Source organism: Anarhichas minor, unplaced genomic scaffold, assembly GCF_050575085.1.
Source record: "Anarhichas minor isolate MPS153535 unplaced genomic scaffold, ASM5057508v1 ptg000011l, whole genome shotgun sequence".
Taxonomy (NCBI): domain Eukaryota; kingdom Metazoa; phylum Chordata; class Actinopteri; order Perciformes; family Anarhichadidae; genus Anarhichas; species Anarhichas minor.
This window is the reverse complement of record NW_027466457.1, coordinates 16,888,313-16,911,388: the sequence shown is the minus strand read 5'-3', so window position 1 is coordinate 16,911,388 and position 23,076 is coordinate 16,888,313. Positions and strand designations below refer to the sequence as shown.

The window sequence follows — 23,076 nt, the reverse complement described above, 5'->3', positions numbered from 1 at the left end:
TCCAAATGTTTTTTTTCTCTTGAAAATGTCGCTGTTCAAAGACCAAATCATGTATGTTCTGCTCTGCAGCAACTAAAACACACAGCTGAGGCTGGCACAGCGGACAGCAAAGGTTTAAAGTAAATAAAGCGACTTTGAGGTCGTTGTGTTGGAGCTGTACCTTTCTCAATTTCCCTTTAAATCTTCCTCTTCCTGTAAACAAGTTGCTCCGAGTGGGAGCTCTTTGTTTAAACACCCCAGTCGTTGCCTGAGTGTTTTGGAGCCTCTGGCTGTGGAGGTGACGGCCGGGCAGACGAACAGAGGGAGTCAGTTCGAGGTTTCGGCTGCAGGGTTTGTTTGAGATTGATGCAGCAGCAGAGGCTGGCACTCAGTGAACAGTGGGCGGGTACCAGCAGACATTTAGAAGATGAACAGGTGTTGATGGGACAGCCTGCGTCATTGCTGAGAACTGGTGTAAATACCACACAAGACTGGAAGTTGTGTCAACATCAGGCGTCCAGAGTTATATTTCTTTTTTAGAGAAAAGTGCACCTGAACATTTGTCTGATAACTTTCTAAACCTGCTTTACTTTCTCTTTCTCATTTTCTATAGATTTCTACAGTGTTGTCAAAAAAGAAACTAAATCCTGATAAAGGTCCTTTCATTGAAACCATGGACTGAATATAAGAAGTGGACGTAGTCATCGTGGCGTCACCTATTGGTTTATGGACGGCCGTTTTAGAGCCTTGAATTCGTCAATTACGGCCGTCGCCATGTTGTTTTTGCAACCAGTGAACAGAAGTTACCATATTTAGAATGCGGAGGAGGAGTGACGAATACGTCTCTGGTAGAGACCTGTCAATCACCGTGTAGCCCCGCCCTAAAGCATCCCCTGCTTTATGGTCTGTGTGACTCTAAATGGACCATAATATACTAAATGAACATCATGCTGTATTGAAGAAGACTTGAAACTAGAGATTGAGACCATAAACTCATGTTTACAATGTTTACTGAGGTAATAAATCAAGAGAGAAGTAGAGTCATTTTCTCATAGACTTCTATACAACCAGAGGAGTCGACACTAAAAGTCTTTAGACTAAACGAGCTGAAATCACATTTAGAACAACTTCTGCAACCACTGAAAATGACGCCAGCGGGACAGATCTGACACGTGAGACTGATCATTTAGAACAGAAGACCTGACCTGCTTATTGTTCAGCTGGCAGCAGCTCACAGAATATAACAGACCAGAGTCTAAACCAACATGGTTGATGGCAGAGTGTCTGGCTGCAGGCCAGAGAGGCTGCATGATGGAAACTGTAGACAGTCGGATCCATTATTCATCTGCTCTCCCCCGGGACAGATCATTTGTTTCTGACTACAGATCCAGGTCAAACACGAGTGCATGAACACACACAGAGCTGTCAGCGAGCTGTTCACTCTTATCACAGTTCAGTGCAGTGATGCTGGTGTTGGACGATGTAGACCAGAGACGACACACTGCAGTTAAAAGTTAAAACCATGACCACACACACGCACACACACACACACAGAAGGGAGTGTGTTGACTGACAAGAGGAGGCCGAGTGCAACCGTTCAATTCACAGTGTCTAGCCTGGAAAGTACGGTTTTACAGTTTAGGTGACCAAAGTGGTTCAGGAGAGACTGAAAAAAAAAAAAATGGCTGCAGGCAACCCCCCCCCCCAATGGCTGCTTCACTTCTAGGCACCAAGCAATTGGCACCTGTTCCAGACGGGCGCTGTTCTAATGTTGATATACTTTTATAAGATATTGTAAAGATATTTAAGCCCAGATTTCACCAAACAGCAGCTGATCGACTGCAGACGTCTCGGCTCAGATCATGTTTTTAACTCAAACGAGTTGAGTGTTGTATGCATCTGAATCAGGGACTCTTTGGCTCCGTCTGAACACATTCAAACATAGTTTTCTTAAATATTCATGTTTTTTTTTTACATAGAGCTAGAATAGGAGTAGAACGGACATTGAACTTGTACAAAAGAAGATGGCGTTTGCTGTTCTGGTGACAGACCACGTCAGCGGGGGCCGTAAAGTGTTGTCGCAACTCGCCGGGAAGAGAGCAGACACAGCTCCAGAGACAGAGACGTAAAACATATAAAATATGATATTCCTGCAGCACTGGCTCATATTTCCATCTCAGTTGAGCTCCTGTAGTGTGTTCTCCCTCCTCCATTCCTGGACTGCACACATGAAATCCTCCTCTCTGCTTCTTTCATGTTTCGTCCTCCTTTTAGGGCTGACGGACTCGGCCTGTAGATAATCCACAGCTTTTGTTCTTTGCCATTTATAGTTAAAAGGGAAAGATGAGAGCGGCTGATCGATGAGGAGAGCGCCAACCCCCGAGGCCTCCGGTCGGCTGATGAGTTTAGTTTTCTCCCGTGTCGACGCTTCCAGCAGAAGTTTGGAGGGATTTTTTAGGTAGAACTGACTTTTCATTTGTGTAATGCCTGCAGCGCTGTGACGAGGCACTTTGATGTCCTGTTGGTGGTCTCGTAGTGGGTTTTTATGGAGGTTCTGCTGTGTATAAATCCAGCAGGAGCACTTTCATGAATCACTGTGCTGTCTGAGCCTCACAAAGGTCAAACTTTTATTTCTCCTCCGATACAGACTTAAAGGCAGTTTGGAGATGTTGTTATTTTTGCTGCACTTTTGCAAGATAGTTTTCTTCACCCACAGAAAGATACGAACAAAGAGAATAGAGAGCAGGAACTGTAGAAACAGTGAAGTTGAGCAAACAAGGTTTGAGGTTAAAAGAATCTTAGATGAACAGGTAACAGAAGTTGTACAACGATGATTTTATGCCTTTAAGGCTGATGAATAACCATTGTCGCAGATCTATCATGGCGTGGAGATACTATACTTCCTTAAAGGGTTCGGGGAAAATCAAATATGTCATTGTTTCTTCTGCTTTTTAGTCCAGTTGTCCAAGTGATCTACTTTAGTAAATAGTTTGCAGTTTTGGCTTCAGATATTGCAATATAGCTGGCAGATGGGTTGTCATGTTGGACGTCCTCTAGTCCCAGAGTAGTGACTTCGCCGTCGCCATCTTGGATTACGGCTGTCGCCATGTTTTTTTTTTTTTGCTACCAATAGAGGGAAGTGACCATATCTGGACTGAGGAGGAGTGACGTAGAGACGCCGTATACGTCTCTGGTAGAGACCTGTCAATCACCGTGTAGCCCCGCCCCTAAAGCATCCCCTGCTTTATGGTCTGTTTGACTCTAAATGGACCATAATGTACTAAATGAACATCATGCTGTATTGAAGAAGACTTGAAACTAGAGATTGAGACCATAAACTCATGTTTACAATGTTTACTGAGGTAATAAATCAAGAGAGAAGTAGAGTCATTTTCTCATAGACTTCTATACAACCAGAGGAGTCGCCCCCTGGTGGACATTAGAGAGAATGCAAGTTTTAACACACTTCCTAATCTGCTTCACTCTGCAGAACCAAAGAGAACATCCTCGATAAAATGATACAAATCATGTAGCAGGTCTGGTGCAGTAGCTTCAGGGGTCATGTTATGACAGCAGTCTGCTGACAGACCAGCGCTCAGACCTCTAAAGTGTAAAACCAACCAGCTGTTCAGGCTCCCGTTCACTGCTCTCTCAGGGTGTATTTCTGCTCTGTGCTCAGCCTGCCATGCAGAGCTTGCTTAGACTGACCAAACTCCAGCAATGGTCATAACCCTGAATCTAAACAATCCACAGTGTAACCTAAGCTGTATAATAGTATAAAGATATCATTTAATACTATAAAGATATAATAGAAAATGTGAACATTTACATTAAAGATATGTGTACTTGAAGAGCCAAACCAAGCAGGCATGGTTCCACCAGCATGGTCCTTTAATGAAATACAAGCCCGGACTGTCCACAGATTAACCTGCCATACCCCTCCAGTCTGAGCGGTTGGTATTACTCGAATCACCCCCACCCCCCCTCAGACCCTCACCTCCCCCCCTGGCATCAGGAGAGGGGCAGGGGCTCGGTTGGTTATGTTGGTGGTGGTTATGTTGGTGGTGGTGGGGGGGTGAGGGTGTTGTCACACATTCTGGCGTGGGCACCGGTTCTCACCCCCACAGCCTGTGGACGTCCCGGCTCTCCCAGGGCTCGGCTAATCCTCTTATTCAGCGTCGGGCTGGAGGCTGCAGGGCTCCCACAGACCGGAGCGCCGAGCCGGCCACTCTCCGCTGAATAAACACACTGACACAGTTGTGGTCTTTTTCTCTCCGTACAGACGCTGAGCAAGAATTCTCCATACAAACTATTCTACTCATTCACTCGTTTCCAGTGGAACATAAGCATGTTACACCCCCCCCGCTCCACCACCGCCCATCTTCACTTCTTTCTTTCCATTCGTCTTCAATCAGCTTTTCTCTCTTCGTCTGTTCTTGCTCCTGATTTTGTTCCTTAAGATAACTTTTCTCTCTGAGTGCTTCTTTTATTTCTTCAATAATTCTCAATCAATACAACAGTGGTTACAGAATTCTTTCTCTGCCACCGATTGCCGATTGACGGGATGATAGCGCTAGATGAAAAGTATGAAAAGTAAAAGATCACCAAAGTTATTACAATTCATTCTAAGAGGAACATGAATATCTGTAACGAGTATCTTGGCAACTCATCCAATAGATGTTGAGATATTTCCCTCAAACCCTCAAATGTGAACCTCATGGTGGTGCTAGAGGAAGAGCCAGCAGATCAGCAAGGTCAGTAAGATTCAGTCTGGACCAAAGTGTTGGACAGACGCTGCTCTCCACAGAGCCACGTCACTAACATGCAGGAGCTGGTTTGAATTAAGGAGAAGAGTGGACTGAGGAGCCAATAGAGGACTCCTTTTGTGTGCAGTTGTAACATTTCCGGTCTAACACGGTTACTCTGTGACAAACTCAGCAGGCGGTTTCTTTGTAGTTCTTGACACAAAAGGTCTCCGACTCAACTCATGTGTCGGGTATTGTCACGACGCCGGTGTGGTCTGTAACTGACACCTGCAGTCGGACGAGTCGTGTTTGTCCTGCAACGCAGAGAGGATCGGACACGCGGTGAGGAAATGATTCAAACCCATGTCTTCATTAAAAACTTTAAACTCAGGTTTGTAATCTTCTCCAAAAACATATTCTTTGTTCTCCGGGGCCTCGCCGGTTTGGTCATCGTACAGTTTCGGTCAACGAAAAGTCACCTGAAGCGTTCAGACGGCTTCACCTCGCTGACTCTTAAAGCTGTGCGACTCGAACTGGACGATAACCGGAGCGTGGAACGGAAAGATGAGCTCGGACAGTATTCTTTGTAGTGAAAGCACACACACACACACACACACACACACACACACACACACACACACACACACACACAGAGTTAATAGACTCTTGCTGATGTCCTGTTCAGGGAGCAGACAGGTGTTTCATGTCAGAGCTTCTGTTTACACTCTCTGGTTTCCATCTCCACCTTGACAGAGACGGAGATCACAGCTTCCTGCCTGTCCTGACCCACCCGACTGCTCCGACGTCACAGAGAGAGGTTTTTAGGGTTTAAAATGTCTGTCTCTCTGTGCCGTGAAATACCTCAACAGCTGATATATGGATTGGCATGAAATCGTGTCCAGACATTCATGTTTCAGTGATGGTGACTACAAATCAGAAAAAAAGATGAGACACAATAAACAATCATTAGAACGAAAACTGTGCTGTTAAAGAGAACAAAAGTCTAGACTCAGATGAATCTATATTTATTTTTATTTAGCCTCAGAGGGCTTTACAATCTGTACACATCAGTACAGGAAGTACTCTCCCAAAAGAACCTTTGATTTAATAATGGATCAAGTATGATGGCTAGCCTGATAGCAGTGAGCTAATCACTAAAAACTAAGAGCATTTGGAAAGTAGGATTGATAAAAACTCACAGATGTGAAAATGGAGGCTGTAACAATGACTACGTTAACATGCTCACTAATTATTCCTGCTTTTGTCATCATTCTGATAAACACAATATTCCTTCTTAGTTTCCACAAAAATGAAAATGACACTAATATTCCCCGTTGACATGCAGCCGTGCATATTATGATGAACATAACCAGTGTGAACTCAGCCTCCCTCTTTCATTCCTTCAGCCGCCTCATTGAAAAGGTCGGCGTTGTGATATTTGCTCCGGTTGATATCCACGTCCTTCATAACGTTTATAAGAAGGTGTGTTTCTCTTTTCTTTTGGGCATCTCTTCTCCAGCTTTGCAAACAATTAGTTAGTTGGTTTGTGTTCAACACAGAGAGCTGCTCGTAAACAGGAAGGAGGCATAACGACCTCTATTGAGACTCATATTCTGAATGAGCTGTAAATATGTCCAAAGAATGCTCCTAAAACCTGAATAATAGACGCATCACACGTTTTACTCATAAAATGCTCCATTTGGAATAAGGCCTAATTCAGAATATCCAAACGGAATATGACGTCTTTTTTGTTTTTAAAGAACCGGATACTTTTAATACAACTGTTCATCTTTATGCTGATGATTCAATCAGCTTCATATCCAACGAAGCCTTAAAAAAAGCTAACATTTCTGTATAGATGAGGAAATTTGGTCCTGATGGTGAAGAAGGAAGGTCACCAAAATCGTTGGTGATCCTTTGTAGATGATGAATATAAATTTCATCACAATCTGTCCAGTAGTTGAGATAAAGGGTCCAGAGTGTTGGACAGAACAGGAAGCGCTCCATCCTGAGGTGATAACGATGTAAAAACATCCTCACTGCATTAAAAGCTGCTTCTTGTTACTTGAACTAATCACCTCTGAACCCTGAAACTCGAGGTTGCGACCCTGCCACAGTGTTGGGAGGCCAGTGATTAAAAGCAGCAGAGTGAATAACGGCACCGGAGCGAGGCGGCCGCAAAGAAACATAAAAAACAAAACATGTCACTTCTTCCTAATTGTTTCTTTATTGCTGCCTTTTGAAGGGAACAAGCTGCAGCCGGCAGGAGCTGTAACGCAGCTGGAATGCGTAAATCACATTCATTCTCTATGTATGGTCATGCAATGATTCATGGGAAAGGGCCGGGCAGGGAGTTTAGTTCCACTTTGGTGCTCCGTAACTCTTTAATTCCTCAGAAACATTACAGTTTAGAGTCGTCTCTTCTTTTTCTACATTTCAACCCTCTATTATATTTAGGGATTAAATTCTCTGCAGTTAACTGAAATGAAATGGATGACTGGACCATCCTGTGATCTTCCACTAGACCAGAAGAACAAGACACGCTTTATCTTCTGCAGAATGTTTTCTCTGAACTGATCTCGCAGGCAGATCTAGTGTATCATCCTCACTCATGGTTCAGCCTAGCTTGTAGCTAGCTAGCGGGAAAAGATACTTTGAACTCTGCTTTATGGTCTGTTTGACTCTAAATGGACCAGTGGAGATCACTAGAGAGAATGCAGCTTTAAGACACTTCCGCATCGGCTTCACTTGATTTTACTCATTTATTCTGCTCTCTACGCTTTCCCTAATGTTACTACTTCACTCCTCGTTTTAGTCGTTACTGCAAAACTTCCCCTCAGTGAGTCAGCGACTGGCCGTGGAGTCGGTTTAGTTCATACGGAAGTTAGCGTAACGGTCCAAATGGCAACTGAAGACATAAAAATGGCCGCCGCTCTAATCCTGTTTCATTTCTATTGTTGAACCCAAACAGTGCATCAGGCAGATCATTTTATTTAATGAAATCTTTCTCTAAAACTTCCAAAGAAGTCGCTCTCCTCTAAATCCGTTTAGTCGCCATTCTGGAGCTTTGGATCATATAACATTTTAATCTTCAATCTAAATCAAATATTTGTTTGTTTTGACCTGTACTAAACATGCCCATATATTAAAGATGTATTCCACTCATTGGCCATATTGTCTTATATCTTAGGTATGAAATAAAGACATTTATCCTGCTATTGATTTAAACCATGTAGAGAGTCCTTCCATCTGCTCCCTCCGTAGTTCTTCTGTTCTGTAAAATCCACCCTGCAGGACGTTTTAAAACCCAAACTGATCCAAACTTTCGAAGTGATCTCCTCTTTACTCATAAAGACTTAATCTAATGCAGCTATTCTGGTTTTAAAGCAGTCAGATTACAGGCTGCCTGCCTGGAAAACACCTGCTTTCCATGAGAACTCTACTTCCTGTCCGGAGGTCTTCATACTGAAGGTGCTGTCCCTCTGCAGACTGTCAAACATGTAATCCTAGATTAGACCGCTATCATCCAGAGCTCAGGGGAAATAAACAGCACACAGCAGGAGACCTCATCTCCTAATTTACCACAGACTAATTCTGAACCAATCACAAACTGGTTGGGTCATGACATTTCATTTGGAAAAGAGGTTCTAAGCACTCGGAGGGATCTCTTGGTTTGAAGTTTGTAACGCCGACTAGATTTTGGTTCATGTGGAGGATTGGTATTTGAGTTGTAACGTGGACACGAAAGAATCTTCATACAGAATTCAAACAAACCTACTCTGTTCGGTTTAGTGTTGTCGTACTCGAGGTTGCTCTCGGTCTCAAGACCACTTTCTGAACTCGTCTCGGACAACGAGAACTCTGGATTGTATTTCATGTTGTGGTCATGACGTTAAGGTCTTCTATTGTTCAATCACGGTCACATCATCTATAGTTTCAGTTCAAAGTGAATCAATTGTGTTTGTTTGACATAAACTGATGGAACGTCTACAGCTTCATTTGCTACTGATACTCTAGAATATTTACTCACTACAGTGATCAATGGCCGCCACCACTTTAATAGTTTTAGCCACAATTAAAGACGAGGCTCCAGGAATTACATACAGCAGTAGGTTGTTGAAAAATATCTCGACAACTGTTAGATGGATGGATTAAACATCTGAATGCAAACATCTTCCTGTTTAGTAGCTATGTTTGCCATGTTGAGTCAGGAGAAGTCTGTCAGGAGCATTGCCAGAGGTAAAGTCAGTAGGATTCATCCTCTGAGGACCATGAACGTCTGGACTGGATTTCTATCCATCAAATAGTTGTAAAGATATTTCAGTCTGGATCAAAGTGATGAACTGACCGAAGGACAGACATTACCAAAAATAATTTGAATTTGAATTTCCCATGAAATCTAATAAAGAAACCAACATTTTTAAGTCATTGGGAGTTTTCTTTAGATTGTAGCTTTTTCAACTCACTAAACCACAGTGTGAGAGTGAAGACTATCCTTACAAGAAAGACTGCTGGTTATCACTGTTCTTTAAGACGCTGTCTCCATGCTTTTTATTGTCATTGTGAGAAACATGAACCAGGTTTGCTCTTCAGTGTGACAGAAATAAAAGCTTTAGAAATGACTCACGATGATACAAAGAAATCGAAGCCTCCTCAGGTTCTTGTTCCCTGCCCGGGTTTAAAGAAGCACAAGGTGCATTGTTTTTTCTTTTGTTGCTGGATGTCTTTTATAAACTTTGGCAGCTTCTCATAGAATGTCTTGTAGAAATATGTTGGACATCCAGTGCGATGCCTGAAGAAAACACAAGCCAGTCAGTTATTGGGCAGAAACTAAAACTAGAAACATTAAAACGGTCGCGATAGTAAATATTTAGCTTCTCCTCTTGGGAGGAAATTCCATCAATGAATTCCCAACATTTCTCTCTGTATTGTGACTGCTTGTGAACACACACCTCATCGCATCACTTTATTTCCTCTTCGCGTTATGTGACCTCTGCTCTTTGTTTCTCATTCGGGGCCCCGAAGGCGCTCTGTTATGGTAATGAGGTGTTGTTCCCTAACGGCCCCTCGGGGCGTTGACTCCACTTCATTAATGTGACGGATGCCCTGGACAGCCGCTCGGGTTAATAACTCACCTCCTGGCATCTCACCGCGCTGCATCTCATTATATACGTGACTGAGAGTCGGAGTGGACCTAGTTAGTCAGCACGGTTGAGAGGAAGGTTGTGAGGTAGGGAGTTATATGCTGCTGGTAGGACATCGCTCTTGTTTATTGGGCAGAAAAACGTCGGTAGTGTTTGTGAGTTTGGGACGATTGCTCATCACAGTTTTGGTTGTTTGGTCTGTCTTGAATCAAAATATCCAAATATGGCCAAAAAGGTGGAGCCTACAGGTCGATACTCCTCTCAGGCATGTAAATGTGCCCTTAAAGAGTATTCTACCCATGAATTGATTAAAAAAAAGAACTTTAAATATACATAAGCCGGCTGCAAATACAATAAATAAACCAGCAATAACAGCTCAAACATTAAACCCATTAACTAAAATGTATCGAGCTACGTTAATTCTGTAAAAACCTCTTTACAACTTTACACCACACAAAGCTGTAATCTGTGGAGTTCATTTCAAGTTCTATATTGACTGAATGTTACCTTTATTTATAGAGACAAAGATTTTGGAAAAATGGCAAAATATTATCCTTTATTGACTTTGAGAGAACTATTCCCTCAGCAAGAAAGCTCGACAGAGAAAATATTGATTTGTTTCACCAGTAAACGGGTTAAAAAACGTGTTTACAGGATTCAGCAGAGAAGTGACTTCAGATAAACCGACAGTATCCAGTTTAATCTGTCATTAATGCTCTCTCTCTCTCTCTCTCTCTCTCTCTCTCTCTCTCTCTCTCTCTCTCTCTCTCTCTCTCTCTTCCCCCCCCCCCCCCCTCCCTCCCTCCCTCTAGCAGCTGGAGGATATGCATACAGGAATCAACGCAAGTTCTCAGAAGACATCGACTGGTCGTACGCAGGTGAGTCACACAGTTTATTTATGAAGAGAGAACTTCCTCAGCGTGTGAACTGGAATGTCGTCAGCAGGTTGGAGGTTTAGCTGCTCTGTGTTGATGTTGATGCTGTCCTGAGTGACACTCTGCTTATTTTGGATGAACAGTGAAAGGAAGACGGTAGAAGCTCTTTGGTATGTGCAGTATGTGGACCAGTCAGCTGCGTGCTAACTGAGCATAGATGGAGGTTAATGTTCGTCACACTTCCTGCTAACATGTAAGTGTCTGAGAGAAGAAGAGGGACAGGTTTATGAACTTAAAGCATTTATTTTTGCTGCAAAAATATGAATCGTTTATAAAATCTTATAATTGATCCAAAAAACGAATGCCAACTTGATCTCTTAATGGCTCCAGTTGAACGTTTAGGTTTGGAGCTTTCTGTTTTATACCCGTGTTTGCTCTCCACTGACGTGCTAATATCCATCCTGACCCAGACGCCTGTCTGACCTGGTTCGGGGGCTCTTTGTCCTCCGGTGGAAGAAGCTCTAAACAGCCAATCAGAGCGAGGACAGAGAGTCATGTGACCGCTGGCATACCTGCATAACAGACACCACACCAGCTGGCTGAGACAGCACGTAATTAGCACAGAAAACACTGCAACACGTTATTAGCACAGAAGAGGGAAAAAGCTGCAAACATCTGCACGAGGGTTGTTTTCTGTTGAGTTCAAGAGATCTTAAAAATCAGATTTTTCAAAAAGGTATTCCGGTTGTGTTCTCTGACGTGAGGTTTAATCTGGCGTTAAATGAGTTCCAGTCAGATGGAGGATGATTATTGGTTTTGAATAACGTCGGAGCTGCTCTTATTATCTATGACTGTAGTCATAACCCATCATTTAGACAACCGTACCTTCTTATTGCATTGTAGTGTAAAAACAGCGTTCGTACTTGCTGGGAACAGGTTCCGATAAGCAGATGATGATAATCATGCTGACGGGGCCGGAGCTCACTCACGCAGCCTTTTAACTACCAGGTTGTTGCTGCGTAGAGGCTGAATGACGGGTTCCAGTTCTTCGTTTCTTTTTGAATGTTGAACTTTGATTTGTTGACTCGGTTGATTGAAAACAAAACACAAGTCCTCAAAATGAAACGACACAATACTTAATTGTTTAACTTTCCACTAGAGCGACATATTGACGTGTTTTCTGACGCCGCTGTCGTCATCCTTCCAAAAACCAACAAATGTTATTACATCACTCTGGTTATTTTTTAACCTACTTTACCATGTTTACCACATGTCCAGTATTGAAGGAGAAGGCTGCATCTGCAAAACAGGCCGTGAAGTATTATTCGGGGCAACTCCTCACCATAAGTGTTCGACCACTAAATGTGCTTCTTTTGCCACCGACAGGCTCCGATTGTTATTCTAAGTGTCTGACAACAGGATGGAAAGAACCCTACAGAGAAATAAAGCTCTTTACTTTTCTCTTGATCCCGTCTGTTTGCTGTTGTGTGTCTCGCTCTGAGAAGTCTCGTTCTGACATCTTTCCTTCAATACTGGACCAATTTAAAAAAACATTGTTGTCACTCAGACACAAAAACATGTTAAATAGAGTCCAGGGTGAAACACACCAAAATCACCCTTTACGGTTTGGTTAGTTTTATGCACAAACACCACCAACACGTAACACGCTGTCAGGAGGTCGAGGGAACTTTTTGGTATTTTTGTGAGATCAGGCTTGAAAAACAAGTCATTGCAGAGAACACAAAAGGTTTGAAAGTTCCCTTAATGTGCCGTATATTGAGCTGGGTAACATAAGAACACAGAGACGCTCCCAATCAAACAGCCTCTCTTAAATATGACTCTCGGCGACGTCGTCCACTGAGAGCAGATGTGAACAAATCCACATGCACCGCGCTGCAGTCGCCTCCAGCAGGATATACGAGCAGGACGTCACATGCTGCTCAGATTAATTTTGCAATAAAAGTGAAACTAAGAGCTTGAGGCTGTAGATCAGATCGACAAGAATACGAGCTGATTAAATCTGTTTGGTCTGAAGTGCAGCTGACACACACACACACACACACACACACACACACACACACACACACACAGAATGAATGAATGAATGAACTCTGTGAGGGTCTGATCATTTGTATTCCTGGCTGTAACACTTTCCATACTGTATTTATGTCATCCGTCACGTCAGCGTGTTCTCTGTGTTTGAAAGCAAAGAGGAAACCTGAAGCTGAACTCTCTCTTTGAGCAGCAGTTCTCAGCTGCAGGCTGGATTTGGGAAACGTCCGACTTTGACCTCACGAGAGCTGCAAGAGAGAAAAAACCGTGAGAGCTGATATTGGAAGCCAGAGTGCAGCAGAGCAGCTGGAGGTTATTAGCTCGTTAGCTCGCCGCTAGGTCTCCCAGAGCATCGCACCTGTAAGCGGTCCCTGATGCTGCGATTTAGGCCCCGTCTACACATAAAACAGATATTTTCCTCTATGTTTTAAAATAAAATAGTTTGCACACGAACTTCGTTTTACAAAATATCTCCGTCCACACTAGAACGCTCCAACCGCTCGCCGGGCCAGTAGGTGGTGATTAAAGCTACATCAGCGATATGTGAAATACCGGAGAAGAAGATTCTGAGCACGCTCAGTGAGCTGATCTTTTCTTTGGCGGTGTTAATGAAATAGTAAACGATAACAAAGCAAAAGCTGAGGTGAACCAAATAGCATTGGGCGCATTCGTCTTGAGAGTGGTGCAGCCATGTTAAGATTAAATGTAAAGTAGTCATTAGACCGAGCAGTGCTAACAAAACATAAACAATCCGGTAGTCCGCCATCTTTGTTTCTGTTTCAGACGCATGCTCATTACACAAAGCAACAATGGGCATGCACCAATTGGGGAGATGATGTCATCGTTTCCCAAACGATCTGTTTTACACGTCCACACTGATACAGGATGCTTTTATACAAGTAAACTCTGTTCACATCTGTTTCAGAGTTGACAAAAGACGGCTGTGTTCACTGTTGCATAATAGAGCCGGAGAAGTTTAGTGAGTTCTTTGTATACGTTGCATTTTGGACTCTGTTAAAGTCTGAATATTGAGAGGAATTAATTAGCTTTCTTGCAGCTTTTTTCGGCGGGTATGATGTCATTTCTGGTTAACACAAATTTGTAATTTTTCACACACTTTCTTCACAGAGTGAAGTGTGTGATTGTTGGGGGTTGCAAGAATTTTGGGACCTCAAAGGTCACAAAAGGTTAAGAAACTCATGACTATGTAGAAAAAACGTCAGAGTGAACTATTCTGGCGGTTAGTGTGCATGAAATTAAAGGACCATAATGATGTTTTTGTTTGCATTTGTCTAGAGTTATGTTATTATGTGGTGATGCAGCTGTGAACCACTGACAGAAAGCTTTTCTCCAACATTTTAAATTGTTCTTTTCACAACATCTATGTTGAACTTTCGTCTTCTAGAGTTTATTTTCTTGCTCGTTCTTCAGAAGCTACCTTAAAGCCTCTGATGTGGGAGCTTTATCTGAACACTTGTTTGTTTTTGTTTTTCTCCGCCCTCCAGGAACCTTGAATCAGAACAACTGGGCCAAGAAGTTTCCGTCCTGCAGCAACGCCAAGCAGTCTCCCATCGACATCGAGGAGAACCTGGCTCAGGTGAAGCTGCAGTACCAGAAGCTGATGTTTGACGGCTGGGAGAGTCTGACGAGCGACAGGACGACCATCAAGAACGACGGCAAGACCGGTAAGACGTCAAGACCAGCCGGTGGGAAGAGACGACCGCGCTCGCTGCTTCCAAGAGCCCGTAGGACTGTTATTAATAACAATACATTTTATTTTATTAACAAAACAGTTGACAAAATAAAAGTAATCTTAGCACCGTATATGTCATTTTATTAATGAATAAAGTGAAGGTAAAAATTGGTTTAAACTGCATCATTATGCCACAGAGCCAGGAACATAAAGATAATTATTTTAGTTATACTTATGTTTATTGAAGGCGTTGACGGTCATCTCTAAAGCTGTTTCTTGCAAAGGAAGCATGTTTTGAGCTGACTTCCTCTCCCCCTCGTCCCCTAAAGAGACGCTTTCTCCCAGATAGATACTGAGCGTCGGGGCCTGTTCTCTTCCAGCGGCGTCCCGTTGTAAAGGATACAGTTACCAGTTTCTCATTTGACGGGATTGAGAGCCTTTTATATATTTGCTCTCTCTAAGTGGTGTGACACACAATAACCTACAGTGTGCATTCAAGGTAATTGTTAAGTGAAATTGTAGACAAGGACGGATCCCGCCTCGCCTTTCGAAAAAAAGCTCCAAACTGAGGAGCCCCGTGCTTCTTAGCAACGGGGCTCTCAGGGCAATAAGAAGCACTCTGTTGTGGTTGTTGTTCACCCGCCAGCTGCACCCAAGGCTTTTATTCAGGGAGATGTTTTGGTGGACAATCTGAGGTTTGAGTGGACTTAAATCTGTTTTTTTTATCAGCCCACAAATGGGCCTTTAGTGGAGGTTGAGCAGCGTACGCAGACACAAATGGAGGATTCAGGATGGAGCGTTCATGCCTTTTGATACAAGCGGGTCAAACGCACTTTTCAACAGGAGCGAATCAGCAACAACTTGAGTCAATATTTGCCCTGCCTCGAGAGACGGGGTTAATAGAAAACACAATAGAACAAAAGGAGATAAACACAGACAACAAAGAGGGCGTGAATGAGGCCAACCACGTCTACACAGATCACAGCGGTGGAGAGAATAAAAACCGACCAAAAGCAAACGGAGTGCTCAAAGCAACGCTGGCCAAAGTACAGAACAATATGACAAAGGACTCACGGCCAAAACATATTAAACGTGTAGTTTCTAGACCAGAAAACTCCATCTGTCATAGAAACTTTACTTTTCTATCAATTTATCTACGCAACGCTTCTTAACAGTTTAACCTTTGACTTTGTCGTTTATCAAAAATAATTCCTGTTGCTTATGCTCTTAAATTTAAATCACATTAATTCAATACTTTAGTACTTTAATACAGTGGCCACTTAAAATATTATGAGTTTATGTAAGTCTGTAAATAAGTGTGAAGCTCGACTTTCTGGTAATGGGGGACCGTGTGGACTTGGCTTGGGAACTAAAGGGTCACCGGTTCAGGTCCCCACACGGACCAAGTACGGAGTGTTGACTAGTTGCTGGAGTCTAATATTAAGATGTAACAAACAGAACGGACAGAGACGGTAAAATATTGGTTTCTGTGCCAAGAGGTTCAGATAATTTTACTAAAGTTGGAAGTGGAAATCTAATGTTTAAACTAGGATGTGCAATGTACAGTGCTCAAATCATATTCTTTTTCATTTTGAATCTTTAATCTTTATTTTTTATTACGTTTAGCCAGCCCAGCCTTAAAGTGTTCAGCAGATCGATGTTTCTGCAGAGTTTCGTCAGCGCGTTCACATGAAATATTTGTATTATCTGCGCTAAACAATAGTCACGTGTTCCCTCTATTTTTGGCGGTGGCTGAGATGAACATTATAATACTGAAGATGAAAGGACCGAGTGATGCTCCACCTTCATTAGACCGTCAAAGAGCGTTTGGACCCTCGAGGGGACCTTTTGTCAGGTGAACAAAGACCGACCTGAAGAAGATCCCCTCGTTGATTGAGTCATTGTCTGAGGGTCTAGTAACGGTGTTAGTGGAGTATTGTGTGGCGTACGAGCTCTCGTCTTTTGATCTTCTGTACATTTATAATCCATTATTTCAACTAGAGGTCAGGCCTTCAAAGCTTTTAAAAGCAGCGGACACATTTGATCTAGAAGTTTGTTCACAAACGATGATTTAATTCGATAAATACACAGTGTCACGCATTTATGTCTTCACGTTTGTTTCTGTTTTCAGTGGCGGTCGATGTGGACGGAGAGTTCTACGTGAGCGGAGGCGGCTTAAGGTCAGAGGTCAAGGTGGGACGTATCACCTTCCACTGGGGGCGCTGCAACGCCTCCTCAGAGGGCTCTGAACACAGTCTGGATGGAGTCAAATACCCTCTGGAGGTGAGACGTCTTCTAGTATGTGACAAGGGTTTATATATATATATATATATGTATATGTGTATATATATATATATGTATATGTATATATATGCATGTGTGTGTGTGTGTGTGTATATATATATATATATATATATATATACACACATACATATATATACATATAGATAGATAGACACGTTTTATTTACTGTGTACATTACAGTCCTGTCTTCGTTACCTTTACTTGTTCAGCTTTGTTGCTGCAACTAATGATTCTTTTTTGATTAATTGTTGGTAAAATTGGTGAAATGGTAAAATGTCAATCAGTGTTTCCCAAAGCCCAACATGACGTCCTCAAGTGTCTTGTTGTCTTGTCCACAACTCAAAGATGTGCAGTTTATTTTTTCTCTCTCACATAATGTATACTAAGCGGTTAGTATAAAAAAGTTGACAACTAATCAGTTCATCCATTAGTCTCTGCAGCTCTATTGTTGTCCTTGTTTTAGCTGCGATGTTTCTGTGTAAGAACATTGAGGGCAATGCAAAAAAGACTCATTTGACAAGTTATAGTAATATTCACTGGACTTTTCATATCTCTGTTTCCTCCCACAGATGCAGATCTACTGTTATGAGGCGCATCGCTTCGACTCTTTAGATGAGACCATCAAGGCCGGAGGAAGAATCACAGCGCTCGCCGTGCTGTTGGAGGTGTGCTTCACTTTACAGGGCGGATGATCGTGTTCCCTGAAGTCACTGAGACCAGATATGCAAATAACTCGTTCAATTCGGGTTCAACTAGCAGCGGAAGAAGTTTGTGGTGGAAAGTAACCATTTTGGTTAGTTAGGTCATTAGCTAAGACTGACCAAACTGTTAAACAGCTGATCGATAGCGACTTATTTCAAGGTTCATTTATTTGTCATTTTACAACAAAAATAAAGTTGTATTGATTTACATTTTCTATTAATAATCTGAATCTGCAAAGTAATTTATATTGTTTTTTAATAAATGTAGTCGAGTAAAAAGTACAATTAGCATCAAAATATACATCAAGTACAAAAAATAAAAAGTATTAATTATGCAGAATAACATAAATGTTATTACTGAATGATAATAATTGATGCATTAATGTGTTCATCACTTTAATCTTGCAGCTCATTTCAATGAATGTATGTTCTCTTGGGTAGCTTTCAAATAAGTTTCATCCTAATCCGTAATAATACATCATAATTTATTCGTTGATTATATTTTGTTTTATTAATCTGAATCTACAAAGTAATTTACGTTGTTAAATAAACGAGTATTGGAGTAAAAAGTACAATATTGGCTTCAGTGTGGAGTAGAAGTACAACATGTTTATTGTAAAGTACAAGTACTTCAAAATTGTACATAAGTTCAGTACTGTCGTGGGATGAGGTGGAGCTGCTAGCAGACGGCTATCAGAGCTATTAGCTTCACTTTAACTCCGCGTTTTCAACACATTTAGGATTACTGTCCTCTGAATAACGTGCAGTTTGTTGAGGTTTCAACGGAAAGTAAAATGCTTCTCAGCTTTTTGCTGAATATTTTTGATTTTGCCCTGAACAGTCCGAGTTAACCCTGCTGTGTGGGCTTCACAGCAGTTAGCTCCAGGCTAATGGTTTGGATGAAAAACACCATTCTCCTACAAAAACACAGATCTTTTTTGAGTTGTTGCTCATTTTAGTAAATTGTCTGATTTTCAGCAGCTTATCTGGAATTCTAACAGTTGGCAGGTTTGAACACAGAATGACTTCATGGGTGACTTTTAGTTCGATGTGGAAGAAGTCTGATTGAGGGAATCTCAGTGTTCCAGTAGCATCACCGGTGTTCCACCTCGGTGTGTTTGATTCATACCTCGGCTGAGGATCATTGCCGAGCGCTCGTCTGTGTTTCTGTGTTCGTTGTCAGAGTTCACACCGAGCATCGTGCATTTCATGCAAACTCTGCCTGTGTTTTTGTTTTTGTGCGGTCGTGTTGCCTCCGGCCGGGTTGGCGTGTTGGAACTGACAGAGGCCATGTTTGAACAGAATAGCGTCTGATGTGGAGCTGCAGGGTGTGTGTGTGTGTGTGTGTGTGTGTGTGTGTGTGTAGCAGGGTGGGAAACAAAAAGCTAGTGAATCTTGTTTTTGTTTTGTGCTCTGCCAACCTCCAACCAGCTTCCAAACTGTTTTAACTCTCTGAAGGTCATGTTGAAGGGAGTCTGCTGCTTTATTGGAGAGGGTGAATGTTATGTTACCTGAACGTCCTGGTTTTGAATCTGGCCTAATGTGGAAAACAGTCTTCAGTTGATGAGCCTCAGTTGTCTTTACTTGAATATAAACATTTACACAACAAAGTGATAAGTAGCCTTTGCAGGTCAGATGGCAGACAGCTCCACATTTACCAGCTGCAACATTAAAGTGATGAACACATTAATGCATCAATAATTATTATTCAGTAATATGATATATAATAGTTTTTGGTACATTAAGCATATCTTGATGCTAATTCTCTTTTTTACTTTTAATTAGGGAACACTACACCTAAATGCAGCGTTGGTACATTTCACTCTGTTACCTTGAATTGTTGAATTGCTTCTCTCACTCCTCTCCGGTGAACGAAGGATCAAAACACTAAGAAAAGTCTCGATGAATGGAGGTGAATGGAGGCTGCGTTCAACAACAAACCGTATGAAAACGTCTGTTTACAAACTCTGGTGCAGTATAATCCAGGTCTCATTTATCCGCAGGAGTTTGTTAACGGATGTTTTGATGAAGGATAAACAGGAAGGCAAGTCAAACGAAGAAGGAAATATTCATATTAAGGAACCTTTAGTGACTAATTCACTAATGTTTCCACCGCTGTAGGTCTTCAACAGGACATTTAGCATCTCTTAATATCTTAAACCCGACCCCCTGTTACTTCTATTCAATAAGACTTTTCTCCGTGTTTTGATTCTTCCTTCAACGTGGAAAAAAAACAACGAATCTCTCTTCCAGAGTTGGAGTTACCACGGGGAGAGTAGTTGATATACAGATGGTAGTTTTGTGGGTAAAGTATTCCTTTAAGTAAACTTCAATGCTGGACAGGAGTATTTCTACACTATGATGTACTTTTATCTCTTTAAGTAAAAGATCTGACTGACGGCTAAATTAATACAATGAGCTGCAGTTATGGAGAAATAGTTGAAATCAGTAAATGTATCAGATCAATAGTTCAGCGTCTGGTTCTCCAAAAGTTAAAAGTAGAGATCCACACTTGACCAAACCGATGGAAACATTGACGGTTTGACTCTATGAAACATTGTTTTACATGATTAATGACGGCACGACTTTATAAAGAGTCACTACGAGATCATCATGTTGGTTTTCTCTTCTCAGACGAGCGTCGACGACAACGTGAACTATGCCGCCATCATGGACGGCATCAACAGCGTGAGCAGATACGGTATGTTGCCGTTCTTCTTCTGTCCTCTCTCTCTCTCTCTCTCTCTCTCTCTCTCTCTCGCTCTCTCTCTCTCTCTCTCTCGCTCTCTCCTCTCTCTCTCTCTCTCTCTCTCTCTCTCGCTCTCTCTCTCTCTCTCTCTCTCTCTCTCTCTCTCTCTCTCTCTCTCTCTCTCTCTCTCTCTCTCTCTCTCTCTCTCTCTCTCTCTCTCTCTCTCTCTCTCTCTCTCTCTCTCTCTCTCTCTCTCTCTCTTGAGAGAGCGAGCTCATTCAAGCTGTCCCGTCTGCCGTCCAGGAAAGAGCGCCAAGGTTCTGCCCTTCGCCCCTCGAGGCCTCCTGCCGAACTCCACGGAGAAGTACTTCATCTACAACGGCTCGCTGACCACGCCGCCCTGCAGCGAGACCATCGAGTGGATCGTCTTCAAGAGCACGGTGGCCGTCTCCGACGAACAGGTGAGGGGTGCAGTACCGGTGGTTTAGAAAGAGGCAGTATTCCTTTTAATCCAGAAACTTTGAAACCATAAAGTAGAAATGAACAGGCCGTAGTTTTGATGTTGTTCTTATTGGATTACATTATAACAAAAGGTTTTATAGTCTGGAGTCATAAACGAGTCGCTGAAAACAAATAAAGGCTAAATGTTGAAGTTGAGGCCCTCTACATGTTGGTCCTTTTTTTCACGGTCTGGCATTTTAGTGATTTCCAGGGTCGATGCACTTCGTCCAAAACTCTGTGGTTTAGTGTCTTTAAGCATCAGTGTGGTCCTTTAAGAACCAGACGTCAGCTTTAAAGGGTTTTCTGTTCCGGATAAAATACAAGCGGCACAATTACAGAAAATGTCCGTAAACAACCTTTTAGAAAACGTGTTCAAGGAGCTGAAAGGAGGAAGTGTGTGTGTGTGTGTGTGTGTGTGTGTGTGTGTGTGTGTGTGTGTGTGTGTGTGTGTGTGTGTGTGTGTGTGTGTGTGTGTGTGTGTGTGTGTGTGTGTGTGTGTGTGTGTGTGTGTGTGCCAGCCTAAATACCGTAAAGATCTTTTGTGAGCCAATATTTGTTTGATGTAACGACTGCTTCTGCATGGCTATCAATCACTCACTCGGCCTAGGGCAGTCACACACACACACACACACAAACAAACGTGTGAAAGCACACAAAAGCTTTTCAACATAAAGGTTCTAGTGTGACGCCTCCTGAGGATCAGATGTCATCTTCTTCAGACTCTTTCAGTCTTTCACTCATTGACTCTTAACACACAACTGTCATAAGGCAGGAGGCCCCACACACACACACGTTTATAGCCTTTTATACCTTAAAACTAAATGTGTTTTTAAAAGTTCTTTGCTTGTCGTCTTAAAGCCAGACCTGACAAAGCATCAATTCAGACTTCTTACAGATTGTCATGATTCTGTAGTTCATTTATCATCCTTTTTATCTGTTTACTGCATCAAATTAAAGCTTTTTTTTGGGGTTGATTCAGTAAAATGTTCGTTAATTTTTTAAATATTTTAAACTAAAATTCTGGCCAGATCTCACACATTGCACCTTTTTAAATACTGTCAGATACCAGCTGATAAAATCAATAATTGATCCATCAAAGAAGGTGAGCTAGTCATCAGTTGAGGCGATGTTGGCAGCACTCTCCCGATGCACGCAGGCTGTTGCAGGTCTGCCGAGGATTCCCATGTGTCTCCAAACCTCCGTGACGTGTCTCAGCCGGTCTACATTCCAGCTCTGGTCGAGCTGCCAGACTTTAATTCTTTAAAGTCACGACACTAACAACCACAAATGCTCTCAATGGGCTCTGAGCTGTGAGTCAGACGAGTCGGAGCGTTGTGCATCCAGAGGGACGTGACTCACCTGAGCAGGTACGAAGGGTTAACGGGATTCACGGCTGCTTCACGCCCATTCACTTCCACACCGCTCGGAGGACTGCAGCTGTGTGTTGTGGATGATTTACACTTTGTTTTCACACTGTAGCAGTTTAGAGTTCTTCATTTGTGTTTCTGTCCGATAAACAGATTAATAGAGTTTAAATAGTGTTCACACATTTATGTTTAGATGGTTTTCTAGGTTCATGATTAAAAATATAAAGTTAAATCACAAAACTGATTGTATTAGTGCTGGAAATGATTAGACTACCCCGTTAGTCGATTTACAGAATTTATTTTGACAGTTTTGATATTTAATAATTGCTTTATTTATTTATCAATGAAAAACTCCAGACATTTAAAAACTCCAGACATTCTCTGGCTGCTGCTTCTCTGTTTTATATAATTGCAAACCTTTGTAAATTTGGGTTTTTTTTGGACTGTTAGTGGACAAAACAAGACATGTGAAGATGCCACTGCTGTTTTTGTTCCGTTTATTTGATCATATAATTGTATATATCCTCGTTTCTGTTCAAGTGTTGACAATTATTGAAATCAAAAACAGCACATTTATAAATGAACTAAAAGCGTTAATTATAACTACAGATAACCAGACAGCACTGAAGAGAGAGCAGACATAGATCTGGGTGATGGTATGATTGTAGTTTCAGTGTGGTTGATATCAGGCCACGAGTTACACGTTCTTCTATCTTTCCCGTCGGCTCCGGTTCATCCGCTCTGACTCGGCGCTGTTATTCGCTGCAGGACGGTGCTGACGCGGCTTCTTTGTTGTTGTGTGTTGCAGCTGAAGATGTTCTGCGAGGTGATGACGATGCAGCAGGCCGGATACGTGATGCTGATGGACTACCTGCAGAACAACTACAGGGAGCAGCAGCAGCAGTTCATGGGTCAGGTGTTCTCCTCCTACACCGGCACCGAGGAGGTGCTCACACCAGGTATCCAATACGTCCTCCTGTCATTCATGTCACAGGCTGCAGGTGACAGGTTGTCATGCCGTAGTGG

General features: G+C 42.3%; 1 protein-coding gene across 1 annotated transcript in view; it reads left to right on the top strand.

The window, feature by feature from the left end:
* Positions 1-10,091: 10,091 nt before the first annotated feature.
* Positions 10,092-23,076, top strand: part of ptprz1a (protein tyrosine phosphatase receptor type Z1a) — a 43,291-nt gene continuing 30,306 nt past the window's right edge. Inside the window, exons 1-8 of the mRNA XM_076089813.1 lie at positions 10,092-10,137; positions 10,681-10,746; positions 14,301-14,480; positions 16,620-16,771; positions 17,362-17,457; positions 20,128-20,194; positions 20,486-20,643; positions 22,859-23,009. Coding sequence (XP_075945928.1) covers positions 10,092-10,137; positions 10,681-10,746; positions 14,301-14,480; positions 16,620-16,771; positions 17,362-17,457; positions 20,128-20,194; positions 20,486-20,643; positions 22,859-23,009 — 916 coding nt within the window. The remainder of the gene's footprint in view (positions 10,138-10,680; positions 10,747-14,300; positions 14,481-16,619; positions 16,772-17,361; positions 17,458-20,127; positions 20,195-20,485; positions 20,644-22,858; positions 23,010-23,076) is intronic.